Source organism: Phoca vitulina, unplaced genomic scaffold, assembly GCF_004348235.1.
Source record: "Phoca vitulina isolate PV1807 unplaced genomic scaffold, GSC_HSeal_1.0 scaffold36, whole genome shotgun sequence".
Classification (NCBI taxonomy): Eukaryota; Metazoa; Chordata; class Mammalia; order Carnivora; family Phocidae; genus Phoca; species Phoca vitulina.
This window is the reverse complement of record NW_022589739.1, coordinates 15,819,568-15,837,956: the sequence shown is the minus strand read 5'-3', so window position 1 is coordinate 15,837,956 and position 18,389 is coordinate 15,819,568. Positions and strand designations below refer to the sequence as shown.

At 37.4% G+C, this 18,389-nt stretch overlaps 1 protein-coding gene across 2 annotated transcripts in view; it reads right to left on the bottom strand.

The window, feature by feature from the left end:
* The window catches only part of UVRAG (UV radiation resistance associated), a 320,861-nt gene that overhangs the window by 63,769 nt on the left and 238,703 nt on the right, over positions 1–18,389 (bottom strand). For both annotated transcript variants that reach the window (XM_032427162.1, XM_032427163.1), the window contains one exon: positions 15,646–15,724. In XM_032427162.1, coding sequence (XP_032283053.1) covers positions 15,646–15,724 — 79 coding nt within the window. The remainder of the gene's footprint in view (positions 1–15,645; positions 15,725–18,389) is intronic.

Below are 18,389 nucleotides of genomic sequence, written 5' to 3'. Positions count from 1 at the left end.
ACAATGGCAGCTACCAATGATTGAGTACCCTTCCTAGGGACAAATTCTGAGCTATAAACTTGACATTCATTGTTTCTAGTCCCCACAACAATCCTATGAGGATTATTTACAGAGATAAGTAAATGGAGATGCAGTGAGATTTTATTACATGCCCAAGTTCATCCAGACAGTCAGTGGGATGCACACCCAGGTCTGTGGAACTCTAAACCACCATAGGGTCTACCTGCCATGAGCCAGATCTGTACCTTGGACAGAAACTCTCCTTTGATAGTGATTATTGTATGTCTTGTACTGCTGGCTAACTATTTACATATTGTACCTATTTTTTTATCCCCCTCACCCAAAATACAGACAACTTGAGAGTAAAGTCAGTCTCTCATAGACCTTGTACAGTTCAAACACTCAGATATTTGTGGGTTGAGATAAATACATACACATAAGAAAATGTGATTTTTCTACTTTTAAAGAGAAAAAAAAAACACACAAAGGAGTAAGTATGAGTTAATTATGGTCATCTTCAAAGTAAGGATTTGACTGAAAATCTGCTTTGTGCACAGCAGCATAAAGCTTAGGTTTGAAATGATTTAGTGGAAACACTATAGGACCCACAGGAAAGTTTGAGAGACAAGATTTCTGCCACTGCAGAGCTGCAGTGAGCTGCTTTACTATTGACCTTACTACATCTCATATCTGAATATGTCATTCTACAGGGGAGAAATATATTAATATATACATAACATAATAATATATTTAACAATAAGTATATGTAAACATATATTAGTGCTAACTAATATCATAACCAAACCATATTTTTAAGAAAACTCTAGAAGAATATATGTCCAAGATTATAAGAATGGTTAAATTAAAATATATGTATAGAGTGGTGCCTGGATGGCTCAGTCGGTTTAAGTGTCTGCCTTCAGCTCAGGTCATGATCTCAGGGTCTTGGGATCAAGCCCTGTGTCAGGCTCCCTGCTCAGCGGGGAGTCTGCTTCTTCCTTTCCCTCTGTCCCTCCCCTCTCGCTTGTGCTTCTCTCTCTCTCTCTGTGTCTCAAATAAATAAAATCTTTAAAAAATATATGCACAGAAATGAAATATTATATATTTAGAAATATATATTTATATATTAAAAATATTGACTAAGAGTTTTTAATGGCTTGGGAAAAAGCTTGTGTTCAAAAAAGCAAAAAGATATAGAGCAGTATATATAATGTTACTTCAACTATGTAAGAAAAAGACAAGGGACTCCTGGGTAGCTCTGACTCATGATTTTGGCTCAGGTTATGATCTCATGGGTCATGAGATTGAGCCCCATGTTGGGCTCCACATTCAGTGGGGGATTCTGCTTGAGATTCTCTCTTTTCCTCTCCGTCTGCCCCCCAAACCACGCATGCTCTCTTTCCCTCTGTTTCTCTCAATTAAATAATAAATAAATCTTAAAAAAAAAAGAAATGGAAATTTAAAAAAAAAGACAAAAAGTCTGGAAGATTTGGAAGGCACATATGAATGATGAGATTATAGAATCTTTTAAAAAATCTGTTCTTCTATCTTCTTTTGTACTTCAAAAAGTTTCTATGGGGCACCTGGGTAGCTCAGCTGGTTAAGTGGCCAACTCTGGATTTTGGCTCAGGTCATGATCCCAGGGTCCTCTGCTTGAGATTCTTTCTCTCCCTCTCTCTCTGTCCCTCCCCCCACTCACATGTGCTCTCTCTCTCTCTCAATTAAATCTTTAAAAAATTTTCTACAATTGGCATATATTATTATTGAATTTAGAAAATATTTTTTAGAAAATACTTCAGAAAAAAGATATAGGGTGTACCAGCATAAGGACTGACATACAGATTAATGGAATAGAGTTTAGAGTTCAGAAATAAATCCTCACATTTATAGTTAATTTTCAACAAGAATGCCAAGACAACTCAATGGGTAGAGAGTAGTTTTTTCAACAAATTTTTCTAAGACAATTGGATATTCACATGCAAAAGAATGAAACTGGACCTCTTCCTTAAACTTTACAAAAAAATTAATTCAAAATGGATCACAGACCTAAACATATGAGCTAAAACTACACAGAAGCAAACCTTGTGTTAAGCTTTCTTAGATTTTTTTTTTTTAACACCAAAAGCACAAGCAAAAAAGGAAAAACAAATTTAAAAATTGAACTTTATTGTGCCACCTGGGTGGCTCAGTCAATTAAGCATCCAACTCTTGGTTTTGGTTCAGGTCATGATCTCAGGGTCGTGAGATCGAGCACCACACCACGTTGGGCTCTGTGCTCAGTGCAGAGTTGCCCTGAGGATTCTGTTTCTCCCTTTGCCTCTCTCTGCTCTCATGCTCTCACTCTCTCTAAAATAAATAAATAAATCTTCTTAAAAAATTGGACTTTATCAAAACTGAAAACGTTTCACCTAGCATAATTCTCTATAGCTCCATGTCATGGCGAATGGGAAGATTTCATTCCTTTTTATGGCTGAGTAATATTCCACTGTATATTTACACACCACCTCTTCTTTATCCGTTCTTCAGTTGATGGACATTTGGGCTGCTTCTATAATTTGGCTATTGTAGATAATGCTGCTATAAACACAGGGGTGCACGTATCCCTTTGAATTAGTGTTTTTGTATTCTTAGGGTAAATACCTAGTGGTGCAATGGCTGGATTTTTAAGTTTTTGAGGAAATTCCATACTGTTTTCAGAGAGGCTAGACCAGTTTGCATCAACAACAGTGCAAGAGAGTTCTTCCTTCTCCACATCCTTGCCAACACTTGTTTCTTGTGTTGTTGATTTTAGCCATTCTGGCTGGGGGATGGGTTAAATGGGTGATGGGGACTAGGGAGTGCTCTGGTTGTAATGAGCATCAGATGATGTATGGAAGTATTGAATTATGATATTATATACCTGAAACTAATATTACACTGTACATTAACTAACTGGAATTTAAATAAAAGCTTAAAACCTAAAAACCTTTGTGCTTCAATGGACACTATCAAGAAAGTGAAAAAGACAGCCTATGGAATGGGAGAAAATATTTGCACATCATACATGTGAGAAGGGACTTGTGTCTAGGTTATATAAAGTACTCTTACAATTCAATAACAAAGACAAATAATCCAACTTAAAAATGGGCAAGGGGCCTGACCGAACATTTCTCCAAAGAACATATTACAAATGTCCAATAAACATGAAAAGATGCACAATATCATTAGCCATTAGGAAAGTTCAACTCAAAACCACAACGAGATACCACGTTGCATCCAGCAGGATGACTATAATCAAAAACACAGAAAATAACAAGTGGTGGTGAGGATGGGTAAGGGAACTGAAACTCTTATACGCTGCTGCTGGGAAGGTCAAATGGTGTAGCTGCTTTAGAAAATAGTCTGGCAATTTTTCAAAACGTTAAACAGTTACCATATGGCTCAGCAATTCCACTCCTAGGTAAATAACCAAGAGTAATGAAAACATATGTCCTCACAAAGACCTGTACGTGAATGTTCATAGCAGTATTATACATAATAACCAAAAAGTGTAAACAACCCAAATGTCTACCAACTGATGAACTGATGAATAAAATGTGGTATATATCTATACACATCTTCAAAAAGCCAAAATGATTTGGCAAAAAAAAGGAATGAATGATACATGCTATCACATGGATGAACCTGGAATCTATGAAAGTGTAGGAAGCCAATCACAAAGACCACATACTCTAGGAGTCTATTTATATGAAATGTCCAGAACAGGCAAATCTGTAGAAACAGAAAGTAGAATGGTGGCTGCCTAGGGATGTGGGTCTTGGGGAATAGGGAGTAAGTAATGGGTACAGGGTTTCTTTGGGGGCAATAAAAATATTCTAAAGTTGACTGTGGTGATAGTTGCACAACTCAATGAATATACTAAAAACCATGGAATTGTATATTTTAAATGGATGAATTGTATGATATGTGAATTACATCACAGTAAAGTTTTCTTTAAAGATACAGGTATAGGATTAAAAAAAAAAAAGTTTCTACTACATTCCTGGCAAATTTTGTAGGCAGCAGGAGGAGAAAATGACAGTCTGACTATTAAAACATCCTTGGAATTTATATTCTCGATTCCAAGAATTAAGAAAATAAAAATACATTTTCTCCCCACGTGTCATATAGATTGGACTGTATGTTGGAGAAATAGACATGAATTTAAGCTGCTGGGTGTAAGCTGACATTGATCCCTTCTAAAGAGCTGAGCACCGTGGGCCCCACGAGTAGTCAAGTTTTAGAGAAAGACCATGTCCTTGGCAGAACAGAGGTTTCCAACTGTTTTTGGAAGGAGAAGCTACTTTTACTTTCTATGAAGTCTTAAAATAACTTGAGGGGAAAGAGGTAATAGAGTAAAAGGAAGAGCGGTCATAAAGTCCCCAGGTTCTAGTTTTTCTATTGAACTCATGCTCTCAGGCTTCCTATCTGTAAAAGGCAGATCACTGTCTGTGACCTATCACCTCATAGGATTGTAAGAAGGCCCACATTTTTTAAAAATTTAAAAAAGAAAGAAAGGAAAAGAAACGTCAGTGGGATATGGCCAGACTGACGTCAGAAGATTTGGTCTCGATTTCTGTTTGCCATTTGATAGTTTTGTCATTCTCTGGAAGTTAGCATAGCAGCAGTTCAATTTCTTATCTCTAAAGATAGACCTGGTCAACATGCTTCATGGAGCATGAAGTGTGATAAAGAAGTAAAAGTATAATAAAAGGCCATTACATTCAAAACAAATGTAAATCATCATTAGTATTTGTAAACTGGATCCTCAAGGTGTTACTGTTAAGTCCCTGAGCTTTCAAGAAAGCACAGAAAGAGGCTTGGCTTAAAAGCCAAAGGCAATAAGGAAAGAGCCCACTGATAGCGGCTGGCCTTGTACTGAACACACTGCACTGGACTTGTACTGAACATATTACCAGAATTCAAACTGTTAAGTCTCTTATATCATGTTCCAAATTTGGGGAACCAATAAGTGTGTCTTATCAGACTATGAGCAACTCAGGTGTTTTGTAGGAAATCTGGACGGCCACATTCTCTAGGACAGCAGTTCTTAAACTTTTTGGTCTCAAGATCTCTATACTTCTTAAAATTACTGAGGATGTTAAAAAACTTTTTTTTTTTATATGGGTCATTTATACCAATGTTTACCATATTAGAAGTTACAATTGAGAAAACTTAAATATTTCATTTAAAAATAACAATAGAGGGGCACCTGGGTGGCTCAGTTGGTTAAGTGTCTGCCTTCAGCTCAGGTCATGATCCCAGTGTCCTGCGATCAAGTCCTGTGTTGGGCTCCCTGCACAGCGGGGAGTCTGCTTCTCACTCTCCCTCTGCCCCTACACCCTTCCCCGCCATGCTTGCTCTTTCGCTCCCCCTCTCTCTCTCAATAAATAAAATCTTAAAAAAAATCAATTACTTGTTAATATAAATAATAATTTAAACAAAAAACATATTTTCTAAAAAAAGAAATTTAGAGAGATGAGTGACATTGTTTTACATTTTTGCAAGTGTGTTTTGCAATGTCTACCTTAACAAAAGACAGCTGGATTCTCATATATCCTTCTGCATTCATTTTGTTATGCATATGCATATGTTTGCATATGTTGTTTCCTAAGAAAATCCAGCCTCATACAGATAATATAGTTGGAAATGAAAGGAGTATTTTAATAGCCTTTTCAGATAATTATGGATATTCTTCTCTAATACTACTCCAAACTCAACAAGTAGTTGTTTTATTTTTTTTTCTATACCCAATGTGGGGCTCAAACTCACAGCCCTGAGATCAAGAGTTGCATGCGCTACTGACTAAGCCAGCCAGGCACTCCTCAACAAGTAGCAGCTTCTTAAATGTTAGTTATCAATGTAGAATCTGAAACCACACCAATATACTTTTCACATCTGTTACATTAAAATCTTTTTTTTTGCATTTTAAATAAGAGGTCTTTACCTGCACCTGATTTCACAGCCTTATATACTGGTCACTTGGAAAATACTGGCTAACTAGTTATATAGATTTTAAATGTTGACACATTCATTACACAATATTTAAAAATCACGTTTGTTAAATACCACTACCAATCTCATCAAAAACATCCTTAAGGAATGGAAAGCTGCCAATCTCATGGCAGCAAACACAAGTCTTCCAAAATACTAGTTTTCATTTAAAATCTTAAATTTTATCATCAGTTGATTTCCTTTGAGAGGCTCACCTCACTCATTTTTGAAAGAGTATTTTTCAAATATCTAAGTCTGAATAGTTTGTTGGTTTAGTCATTCTTTCAAGTAAAGATGGTGCTCCATGAAAAATCAGGTAGTTTAGTTGGCAACTCAACTGCACAAGTGCTTTTCCTTGAAACACCATTTTACTTCAGTATGCAGCAGAAGTGCTTTATGTCTATTTCCATTTCCATCACACAGAATACTGAAAAGATATGTACTCAAGGGTCAATAATTTTACTGCTTCATCAATGGCATTCTTAAATGAAACTGGCTTTTCTTTTTTTTAAAAATCAGTTTGTTGAAAGTGTCCCCTTTTCTTATTTTAGGTCAACATGTTCACTTATGTTCTGTATCCTATTTCCTCTCCCCTTCTCAAAGACTTTACTCCTTCAAGTATCCCTTCTTTATCTTGTATTGATAATTTCTCTCTCTTTATTTGATCACTCTCGTCAGCATATAAACATGGCCTGCTATTTCCCATCTTAAAAAAAAAAACTCCACATTCCCACAAAGCAAACGAACAAAAAAAACAACAAAAGACCTTCCCCTAACCCCAGTCTTTTCCAATTATGAACCCATTTATCTATCTCACTTCACAAAAAACACCTCAGAAGAGTGTCTACAATCAATGTCACTTCCTCATTTCCTATTCACTCTTCAGCACACCTACTGATCTACTGAAATTGCTTGTCAACGGCTTCCATGTCCCCAACTCTACTGCATACTTCATCTTATGGTAGAATTTGACATAGCTGATGACTCCTCCCTTCCAGAAATTTACTTCTTCTAGTTTCCAAATTATTACTTTCTCCTGGTTTTCTCTCCTACCTGATTGGTCATTCCTCTCAGTCTTTGCTAGGACATCCTCTTCCACCCAACTTCTAAATGTGATTTCCCAGAACTAAATCCCATTCTGTGTTTCTGTCTGTATTTGTCTCTCTCTTCAGATCTGCATTCTCTCCCTGATTGATATCATCCAGTTCCATGGATTTAAATATCATCTCTATATTGATGACTCCCAAATTTGTATCTCCACTACTGACCTCCTTACCCCAAGTTCCAGACCCAAAGACCCTCTTGCCTCTTTGATGACTCTACTTGGATTTCTTTTCTTTTCTTTCTTTTTTTTTTTTTAAAAGATTTTATTTATTTATTTGAGAGAGAGAGAGCGCACGAGCAGGGTGGAGGGGCAGAGGGAGAGGTAGAAGCAGGCTTCCTGCTGAGCAGGGAGCCTGACGAAGGGCTAGATCCCAGGACCCTGGGGTCATGACCTGAGCTGAAGGCAGACGCTTAATGACTGAACCACCCAGGTGCCCCTCTACTTGGATTTCTAAAAGTAATTGAAACTTAACAGTGCCAAAGCAGAACTTTTGGTTTCCCTACCCCCATCTCCTAGATCCTTCCCTGTCTCAATAAATGCACTTCCATCCATCCAATTGTTCATACACAAAGCCTAGGAGTCACCCATGATTAGTTCCTTTCCTTCAATTCCCACATTCAATCCATTAGCTCATCTCCCATTATATAATCTTATTTTTTTATTAATATATAATTGACATGAAACATCGTATTAATTTCAGGTGTACCATATAATGATTCGATAGGTGTATATGTTGTAAAATGATCATCAAAATTAGTCTAGTCATCCATCACCATACAGTTACTATTTTTTTTCTTAAGGTGAGAATTTTAAGATATACGGACAGTCTCTAACAACGATTTGACTTATGATTTTTCAATGTTGTGGGTTATGGATGGTGTGAAAATGATGCACATTCACCAAAAACCATATTTCGAAGTCTGAATTTTGATCTTTTCCCAGGCTGGTGGTATGTGGTACGATCCTCTCTCATGATGCTGGGCAGCAGCAGAGAGCTGCAGCTCCGTGAGCCATGTGATCACAACGGTAAACAACTGATACTTTTACAACCATTTTGTCCCCATAAAACCATTCTGTCACTTTCAGTATTCAATAAATTACATGAGATATTTATTTATTTTTTAATTTTTTTTAAAGATTTTATTTATTTATTTGACAGAGAGAGAGACAGCGAGAACAGGAACACAAGCAGGGGGAGTGGGAGAGGGAGAAGCAGGCTTCCCGCTGAGCAGGGAGCCCGATGTGGGACTCGATCCCAGGACCCTGGGAGCATGACCTGAGCTGAAGGCAGACGCTTAACGACTGAGCCACCCAGGCACCCTACATGAGATATTTAATACTTAATTACAAAATGGGCTTTGTGTTAGACGATTTTGCCCAACTGTAGGCTAATGTAAGTATTCTGAGTATGTTTAAGGTAGGCTAGGCTAAGCTATGACATTCAGTAAGTTAGCTGTATTAAATACATTTTGGACATGGTATTTTTAACTTATAATGGGTAATGGTAATCAGAATGTAAGCCCATCACAAGTCAAGGAAGATCTGTACTTTCTTAGTAATTTTTTTTTAAAGATTTTATTTATTTATTTATTTGAGAGAGACAGAGATAGTGACAGAAACAGTGAGAGAGCATGAGTGGGGAGGAGAAGCAGGCTGCAGGGAGCCCTACGGACTTGGGGCTCTATCCCAGGACCCTAGGATCATGACCTCAACTGAAAGCAGACAATCAACTGAGCCACCCAGGTGCCCCTCTTAGCAACTTTAAATATATGATACAGTATTATTAACTACAGTTACCATGCTGTACATTACATCCCCAGGACTTATTTATTGTATAACCGGAAATTGTACCTTTTGACCACTTTCAGACATTTTACTCACTCCTTAACTCCCTCACCTCCGGCAACCACCAAACATTCTCTGTACCTGAGTTCGATTTTTGTTTTAAGATTCCACATATAAATGAGATCGTTTGGCATTTGTCTTTCTCTACCTGACTTGTTTCACTTCGCATAATACCCTCAAGATCCATCCATTTGTTGCAAATGGCAGGATTTCTTTCATTATGGCTGAATAATTTTCCACGAAGTGTGTGTGTGTGTGTTCACATACCACACTTTCTTTATCCTTTCATCCACCGATGGACATTTAGGTTGTTTTCATATCTTAGCTATTGTAAATAATGCAAAAATGAACACGTGGGTAAAGATATCTTTCAGAGTTAGTGTTTTCATTTTCTTTGGTTAAATAGCCAGAAGTGTAATTGCTAGATCATATGGTAGTTGTATTTTGAATTTTTTGAGGAGCCTCACATTGTTTTCCATTCTGGCTGCACCAATTTACATTCCTGCCAACAGTGCCCAAGTGCTTCCTTTTCTCCATATCCTTGCCAACACTTGCTAATTCTTGCCTTTTGATAATAGTGAAGTGATATCTCATCGTGGTATTGATTTGCATTTCCCTGAGGATTAGTGATGTTTAGCACCATCCATCATATATTTTAAGTCTGTTCAATTCTCTATCACTACTATCGTAGTCCAAGCTACCATCAACCCTCATCAGGTCTTTTGAAATAGCCCTTGCACTGGTATCTTACTTCTTCTTTTTTTTTTTTTTTGATATCTTACTTCTATTCTAGTTCTCTATAATTCATGAGAGCAGGAAGAACAATCTTTGAAAAAATAAATCAAGCCATTCTCCTGCTTAAATTATTCAATGGCTTCCCTTTGTATTTAGAATAAAATTCAAACTCTTCATAATCTCTAAGGCCTTATATGATATGCTCCCTGGCTACCTCTCTCCTTACTTACTATACTCCTATCACATTAGCCATCTACACAACAAGCTCTTTCCTACATCAGGACTTCAGCACTAACTGTTCCCATGACCTTAACTTACTGTTTCCTAGCTCTTTGCATGGCTGGTTATTTGTCATCTCCATGTCTTAGTTCAATATCGCTTCCTCAATAAGGCTTATTTGACAACGTTATCTAAAGCAGGTCCCTCTCCAGTTACTTCCCATTATATTGCCTAAATGATTTCTATTACAGCACTTATCGCAAATCTAAGATTATTTTGTTTACTGTCTGTCTTTCCATTAGCTAATAAGTTTAATGAGACAGTTTCTTTTCTTTTTTTAAAAAAGAGCTTTATTCTGATATAACTCACCTACCATAAAATTCACCCATTTGAAGTGTATACTCCAATGGTATTTAATATATTAATTTTTTTTTAAAGATTTTATTTATTTATTTGACAGAGAGAGAGATAGCGAGAGCAGGAACACAAGCAGGGGGAGTGGGAGAGGGAGAAGCAGGCTTCCTGCCGAGCAGGGAGCCCGATGCTGGACTCGATCCCAGGACCCTGGGATCATGACCTGAGCTGAAGGCAGACGCTTAACGACTGAGCCACCCAGGCGCCCATATTGCATAAAATATGTCACTTTGGCCATTTTTAAACTATTTTTAAGTGTATAATTCAGTGGCATCATCATTACATTCACAATGTTATGGAACCATCAACACTATCTTCTTCCAAAATTTTTTCGTCACCCCAAACAGAAACTGTAACAGAGTTAAGTAATAACTCTCCCATGTCCCCCTTTCCCAGCTCCCAGTAACCTCTAACCTACTTTCTGTCTCTATGCATTTGCCTAGTCCAGATAATTCATATAAGCGGAACCATACAATAGTTGTGTTTTTGTACCTGGCTTATTTATGAGGCAGGGATCTTGTGTGTCTTATTCACTGCTCTCTCAGCTGAGACCTAACTCAAAATACATAGCACATGGTAGATGCACAACAAATACTTGACTCAATTCATCAATTTTAAGCAAGTCACAATTTTTCTAGATCTCAGTGTCTTAACTGTGTATGACCATACATTCATTAAACATTTTTTTGAGACTTTATAGTGTTTCAAGCATTGTGCTTACTCATCGAAATATCATAATGTGCAAAACAGCTGTCTCTGCTCAATGAACATTCAGTTTCTTTCCTATCTGGGAAGGTCATCTTCTTGGATTCTGTGCACTTTTAGGATGGAAATACAGTGGACCATTGAATAAGGGTTAGGGATGCTAACTGCCCACACAGTTGAAAACTGCATTTAACTTTTGACTCCCCAAAACCTAACTACTAATTGCCTACTGTTGACTGGAAGACTTACCAATAACATAACCAGTTGATTAACACATATTCTGTATATGTATTACATACTGTGTACTTACTCTTATAATATGCTAGAGAAAAGAAATTGTTATTAAGTAGTAAGAAAGAGAAAATACATTTATAATACTGCCCTTAGCAAAAAAAAAAAAAAAATCCATATTTAAGTGGACCCTCACGGTTCAAATCCATGTTGTTTTAAGGGTCAACTGTATATAGAACAATGAAGCATACGGAAGTAAGGGAATCTCTGCCTCACCTGTCAGAATACGTGATCCTAACTGGAGTGACAGATGTCAAAAGCCATACTGTCTTCAAATTCATTTAACATTAGCTGCACCTTTCATTCTGTAGGGTGATAATGAGGGTCACGTGGATATATATATATATGTTTCAAACTACAAAACTCTCCATAAATGTAAGGTAAAAGTATTGTAATTTTTGATTTACTACTTTTTATGCTCTGGGAACTAAAAGCAAACTACTGCACTATATACAAATTCTAATGTAATGTACTTATAAACTTACTGACAATCATGGCAGAACCTGGTTTTTTAAATCAACGTTAATTATACTGTGCCTGAATTTTGCCAGGCCTGTTCCTATAGTGTTACATGTTGACCAACAAAGAAAGCTATTTCCAGACAAAGGGGCTGATGGCACTAAAAACAAAGCACTTTGCTTTATTCACTTTCAATATCCAGCACAGCACACACACACATACCTTTAAACCGCAATGACACGAAGAGGGCAAGCAGGCCTTACCAACCCTCTCAGCTCTTCAAACAACACTTGAGGATTTCTACTTGAAGGCCTGTCTTCCTAAGCTTGTGCTTTCAAAACGGGCTGGACTGATCCCAAATACTGAAGTAACAAATATTACTAAATTCTGTCATTTCCTCTACCAAAAAAAGTGATTTTACTACTACTTCTAGTTGTGATGAAAGGTCCTATTGACTATTCAAATCTGCAACCAAGTTATGGATGCAGTATTAAATGACTTCACTCCTTTTTCTCTGGCACTTTAACACATGCCAATGCTTTCATCCACCTCCACTAACCTGGCTTATAAATTACTGAGGTGGGGCCATTTTAATAGTATGATTTGTTCACATCTCTAGAGATGGGGTATAAATGAGACTGGCTGAGAAGACAAACTCTCCTTTGACAACATGTATTAGTATGTAAAGTATAGAAAAATAAATCTTCAAAAATTTGGAAATTTTTTACTGATATAAAATGGGTGAGGGCCATACTAATTAATGGTTCTTTGATTTGTTATAAATTGAAATGTAATAAAGTGATGGTATTAAAGACAAAATGAAACATTCCCCAAGAAATAGTAAACAGTTGAAGCAAAAAAAGGTTAAAGGTCACACATTTGCTAAAAAGTTTCTTTCTAAATTGTCAGAAGGGGACTCCTGAATGCACTCTGAAACCTAAGATAATTTGTTTATAAAAAGTTTATTGTCCTCTTTTTTTTTTTTTTTTAAGATTTTATTTATTTGACAGAGAGAGACACAGCAAGAGAGGGAACACAAGTAGGGGGAGTGGGAGAGGGAGAAGCAGACTCCCCGCGGAGCAGGGAGCCCAATGCGGGACTCGATCCCAGGACCCTGGGATCATGACCTGAGCCGAAGGCAGACGCTTAACGACTGAGCCACCCAGGCGCCCCTATTGTCCTCTCCTTTTAAAACTGCCGCAGAGTGATGAAAAAACATCAAGAGAGCAAGATGCTTATTCTCTCTGGATTTTTAAAGGAGTTAACTTATCCATCTTAAACCCACACACAAGTGACAAGTGTAGTCTCTCAAATCTTCAAAAAGATTATTAAGTTGCAGAGGATACAAAATAACTAGAAACTACGAATTGTTTAAACAGACGAATAAAACTAGTTCAGCATGCTTGTGGCCTTGGTTCAGTTAAAAATAAAGTCAGAGGCTTCTTGGGAAGTGCTCCAAAGTGAGGACCAAACAGGTACTAGAGCTAAGAGTCTGAGATGCAGGGTTGACTTTCCCAAATTTTCCACTGCACACAGCCTCCATCTTTGTCTTGTTTTCAAGGCAAGCTGGGCTATCTGTAGAACCTCTTTCACCATCCTCTGGCATTCTTATTGGGCCCACAGAAGAAAGAACTCAATGTGTGTATGCCTGCATGTGGATATACGTGTATGTGCGCACACATGCACATGCATGTGTGTGTCTTCAGCTGAGATTTACCAGGATATCCAGGCATTTTGGCTTTACCTTAATCAGGAGTAGGCTCCACCTGGAATCTTCCAACAGACTTGGGACCTTAGTGTAGGTACTCAGGGCAAGAAACAGAAAATAGGGCAAGGAGAAACAAACCTCTGCATTCAGATCAGAACTTAGGTCCACCAACTTTCCTGACATCTTGCCCCCCAGACCCTGGACTCATGTGCCCTTTTCCACATTGGCTGACTTCACCTGGAGATACTCTCTAATTTACTTAGACCTCTTCTCCCTTCATGCACTCTTAGTTAGGCCACTTCTGTCTAAGCACTGCCTTTTCCATAGTATGACAACTATAATCAGTAGCATAAGACAGCTTTGAAATTAAAGTCCTATTTCTTTCTTTCTTTCTTTTTCTTTTTTAAGCAGGCTCTATGCCCAACATGTGGCTTGAACTCATGACCCTGAGATCAAGAGTAGCATGCTCCACCAACTGAGCCAGCCAGGCACCCCTAAGGTCCTATTTCTTAGACTAAGGTACTTCTCTGCCAAAAATGGAGGGAGGGAAAGCATCAGGTGTGGGAAGAATGGCACATGGAAAGATGAGTCACAGGCCACAGACTGTGAGCAAGGCTGCCTGCCTAGAGTAAAGAACATGGGCTGGAACGGCAGTAATAAGAAAGCAGTATGACTGAGAGGGCAATGAGTATGAGCTTATAAAGCAAATGATTAACTGAAGACTGCAGACTAGAAATTTGATCCAATATCAGAAAAGGATAAGAATCTGGGGTGCCTGGGTGGCTCAGTCGGTTAAGCGTATGCCTTCGGCTCACGTCATGATCCCTGGGTCCTGGGATCGAGCCCCGCATCAGGCTCCCTGCTCTGCGGGAAGCCTGCTTCTCCCTCACCTCCCCGCTTGTGTTCCTGCTCTCACTGTGTCTCTCTCTGTCAAATAAATAAATAAAATCTTTAAAAAAAAAAAAAAAAGGATAAGAATCTAAATAAAAATCAAATTAAAAAACCATTAAACTGATATTTGATGAGGGATAGCGAGGCAAAGATGATATCATAGGGTGGAACAAATCAGGAAAGAATAAGGGAACTGTTCAGTGAGTCTTTTGATTCACATGGATAAAAGGCAGACTTTTAAAAACAAAAATATCATAAACCTTCTTGCTTCTATTAAAAGAAAAGGTCTGGGTGCCTGGGTGGCTCAGATGGTTAAGTGTCTGCCTTCGGCTCAGGTCATGATCCCAGGGTCCTGGGACTGAGTCCCAAATCGGGCTCCCTGCTCAGCGGGGAGCCTGCTTCTCCCTCTGCCTCTCTCTGTCTCTTATGAATAAATAAATAAAATTTTTTTTTAAAAAAAAGAAAAGGTCTGAGGATATAGCTGATAATGTCTTTATGATAATGTCTTTAAATAACAGTCAAACTGTGGATACTCATCCATGTGATATTCCAATGGGCTATGTCCAAATAAAACAAAGCACTGAAGCCGATCTTCCTTTACAACTAGAAAATATATGAAATGTCTACCTCTTGAAGTACAATCAAGTATGCTAAAGAAATGCTGCATATTTCTTTCAGGAAAATGCAAACCCAAGCATCTATTAGTCTTTCTACAGCATATGGAAAGACTTTATTTAAATGAGATACTAACTGGCTTCATGTTGAGAGAGTCACAAAAACCCCAGATGGGTTGGAAGGACCACGTGGTTGGTCTTTTCTTTTGGTTCTTGCATAATAAGGTGAGGAGACCATTAAGGACTTGCCAAAGGCACTAAACTTTTACTCCATAAACAAATCCCAATGCAAAATGAGTTCCTAAAAGTGGTTTAAGAGAAGAAAGTGATCTAAGAGAAAAAAGCTGTGTGAGAAGCTACAGAGGAAAGAAGTTATAAACACACACATTCAAGTACAGTCTCCTAGCAAGTAACAACTTAGTAAAGGGCTTCCGAGTTTAGTAGGGTTTCAATGTGCACCCATTGCTTCTCAGTAGTATTTATAATGGCATGAAATAAGACTGCGGCCAAAGAACTTCGCATTATCACCATAACTGGTTAAATAAAATAATCAACTACAGTACTTATTTATAAAGAAAGAAGGTTAGCAATCCAACGAAGTTGGTTGTATGTGGGAAGTAGAAAAGGAGTGAAGAGAAGTTACTTACCTGTGCTATATTTTTGTTCAGAAGATAGACACCATAATCGAATTGTAACTTCTCCCCTCCCTTTGGATATAATGGAAACCTAAAAAAAAATTAAGTAGGATCAGAAATTTTCCAAAGCTTGACTAAAACAACCTCCAAGTTGACAAAGATAGAAGTTCCTTGAATACAGCATAAATATCTGGAGACTTGGACTAAACCACTTGGTTATAGTCACTGCAACCTATTATCTTAATATCTTCATAATTGGTCAAATCAAATCAATGGTTGCTTTGTTTAAAAAAAAAAAAAAATAATTGAGGTGTCTCAGTTGGTTGAGCGTCCATTGGACTCTCAGTTTCGGCCCAGGTCATGATCTCAAGGTCGTGAATCTGAGCCCTGCAATGGGCTCTATGTGCTTAGTGGGGAGTCTGTTAGGGATTCCTTCTCTCCCTTTCCTCTGCCCCCCTCCCTCCCCCCACATGCATGTGCTCTCTTTCTCTGTCTCTCAAATAAATAAATAACTTTCAAAAAAATTGAGTAGGTCATGCAACAAGGGACTAATACATAAAAAAGTGACCCACTAAGCCCAAGGAGTTGAGGCTGCTATGTTTCATATTTACATATCATAAGTTTACCACCCTAAAATTAAGATCCTAAAAGCTTTTTCCTCTAATACTTTGGGCCTGACATCTCAACTTCTATTAAATAGAAAAGAAGATTAAGGGAAAAAAAAATCAGACTTGAAAGTAACATATAAGATTTCTGTTTCTTTCAAGGTGGCCAGTCAAATCAACAGTATTAATGAGTGAAAATTCATCCAAAATTCACTCACATCCACAGGGGTGGCTATTTGGATGTTATTCCTCCAAGGCAATGTCATGCCACAGAGCTCTCATAAGACTTTCCATTTTAACCTGACTCACTGAATTAACAAAGGCATGAGATTTGTGGATCTACCAAGATGATGAGTTAAAGTTTCCCTCACTGTTACCTTTTTCCTATCCCTGCAAATGAAGAAGAAAAGGTTATATTCTACCCATATTTTCCCCATTCTCAAGACTAAGCATACATTTCTATCCTCTGAAATAAACACACAAACACAGATCAATCACAATTCAGATACGATCAAGAAGAAAACTTCACCTTCCTTAGTTTTGCAATATATGATTATTCTCAAAAATAAAATAATCCTATTGAAATGAATGGCAGGTGACAATTAGTGGATATTCTTAATTTCAATTGCCCGAGGAAAAGATACACTCCATACAGTTTGGTGGATATTGTTTTCCAGGAAAAATAAAATAAAGGAAATAATTAAAAACCTTTATATTAAAATTTTTTTTTAAAGATTTTATTTATTTATTCATAAGAGACAGAGAGAGAGAGGCAGAGGGAGAAGCAGGCTCCCCGCTGAGCAGGGAGCCTGATGTGGGACTTGATTCCAGGACCCTGGGATCATGACCTGAGCCGAAGGCAGACGCTTAACGACTGAGCCACCCAGGCGCCTGAAAAAACCTTTATATTAAATTCTTGAAAGCTGTTGATTATATATAGTTGCCAAAAGGTAAATTCATTGCGCTATAAAATTACAGGCACTGGAGTTTGAGCAAGATCATGAACTTTCTTTATTCTCTACTAAGGAACACCAAATGCTTCATACATCCATCAAGAAGATACAGCTTTGTATTTAGCTGAAGCAGCAAAAAATAAACTAGGCCATGTGGTATGGCCCTCAATTGAGATACATAAAAATAACAGCAAATTCAGGATAAGCAAAGTGCAATACTAGGCTTTCCCAGGGTGTTTGGGAATCATCCAAATTTGTATGAGGTAGCTTGCAAAGAAACTACCTGATTGCAAAGACATAATAACACGGGGGCCCTCTGGAAGGAATCTACTAGAGTCCTAAAGCTCTGTATTATGTAGTTGTTATTCTATAAACCATCACATGTAGACTATCTGCACAGCTCTCCAATCCCACATATATCTCCACTTTCAAGTTATCAATACAGAAACAGTTTTAAATGTTAGAACAGTACATTGAAATAAGCACACTGAAAGCCAAGTCTCTAAATTCCTGAAAAATGGATATCACAACATGGACTTTATTACTTCATCAGGACTTCTTTATAGAAAAAGTCACAAGGTGTGTGCTTAACGTTAAAACAAATCTGAAGAGTGATTAAAGCCAAAGGTTCAAATAGGACAATTTTAAGACAGATCAAACATTAGGACAGAATTCTTATCTTATATTGCTTTCAAATTCTTAAGGGGCCACTTCAACTCAACAATATAACAGCTTATAACTATTACACATGCATCTCACTTTGCAAAAGTACATGGATCTACAGATCTATTAGGCAATCTAGAAAAATGAAATCCGTTTTAAAGGGTAAAACCTATTACCATCAGGACATAAGATACAAATCAAAGGCATCATAATTCAATATAGATAGAGAATCACATTAGCAAACTGTAGAAGGTTTAGATAAGAATCGTGGTCATTCAAGTACAACGAGAAAAATGTCCTTAGCTCCACAAATAGGATTCATTAAAGCGGAGTATTACATTAAATAACTGGAGGAAGAACCATATATTCCCTATTATAAAACTCTTACAGAAAAGGCAATTAAAATGATTGATATTAAATTCATTTCAAATTAAATTTCCAAACTGTTTGAAAAGTTCACTAACTCTACATGGTACATATCAATGAATATAAAAGCAATAAATAGATTATGTGTGAAGATGATTTGGAGCTCTTG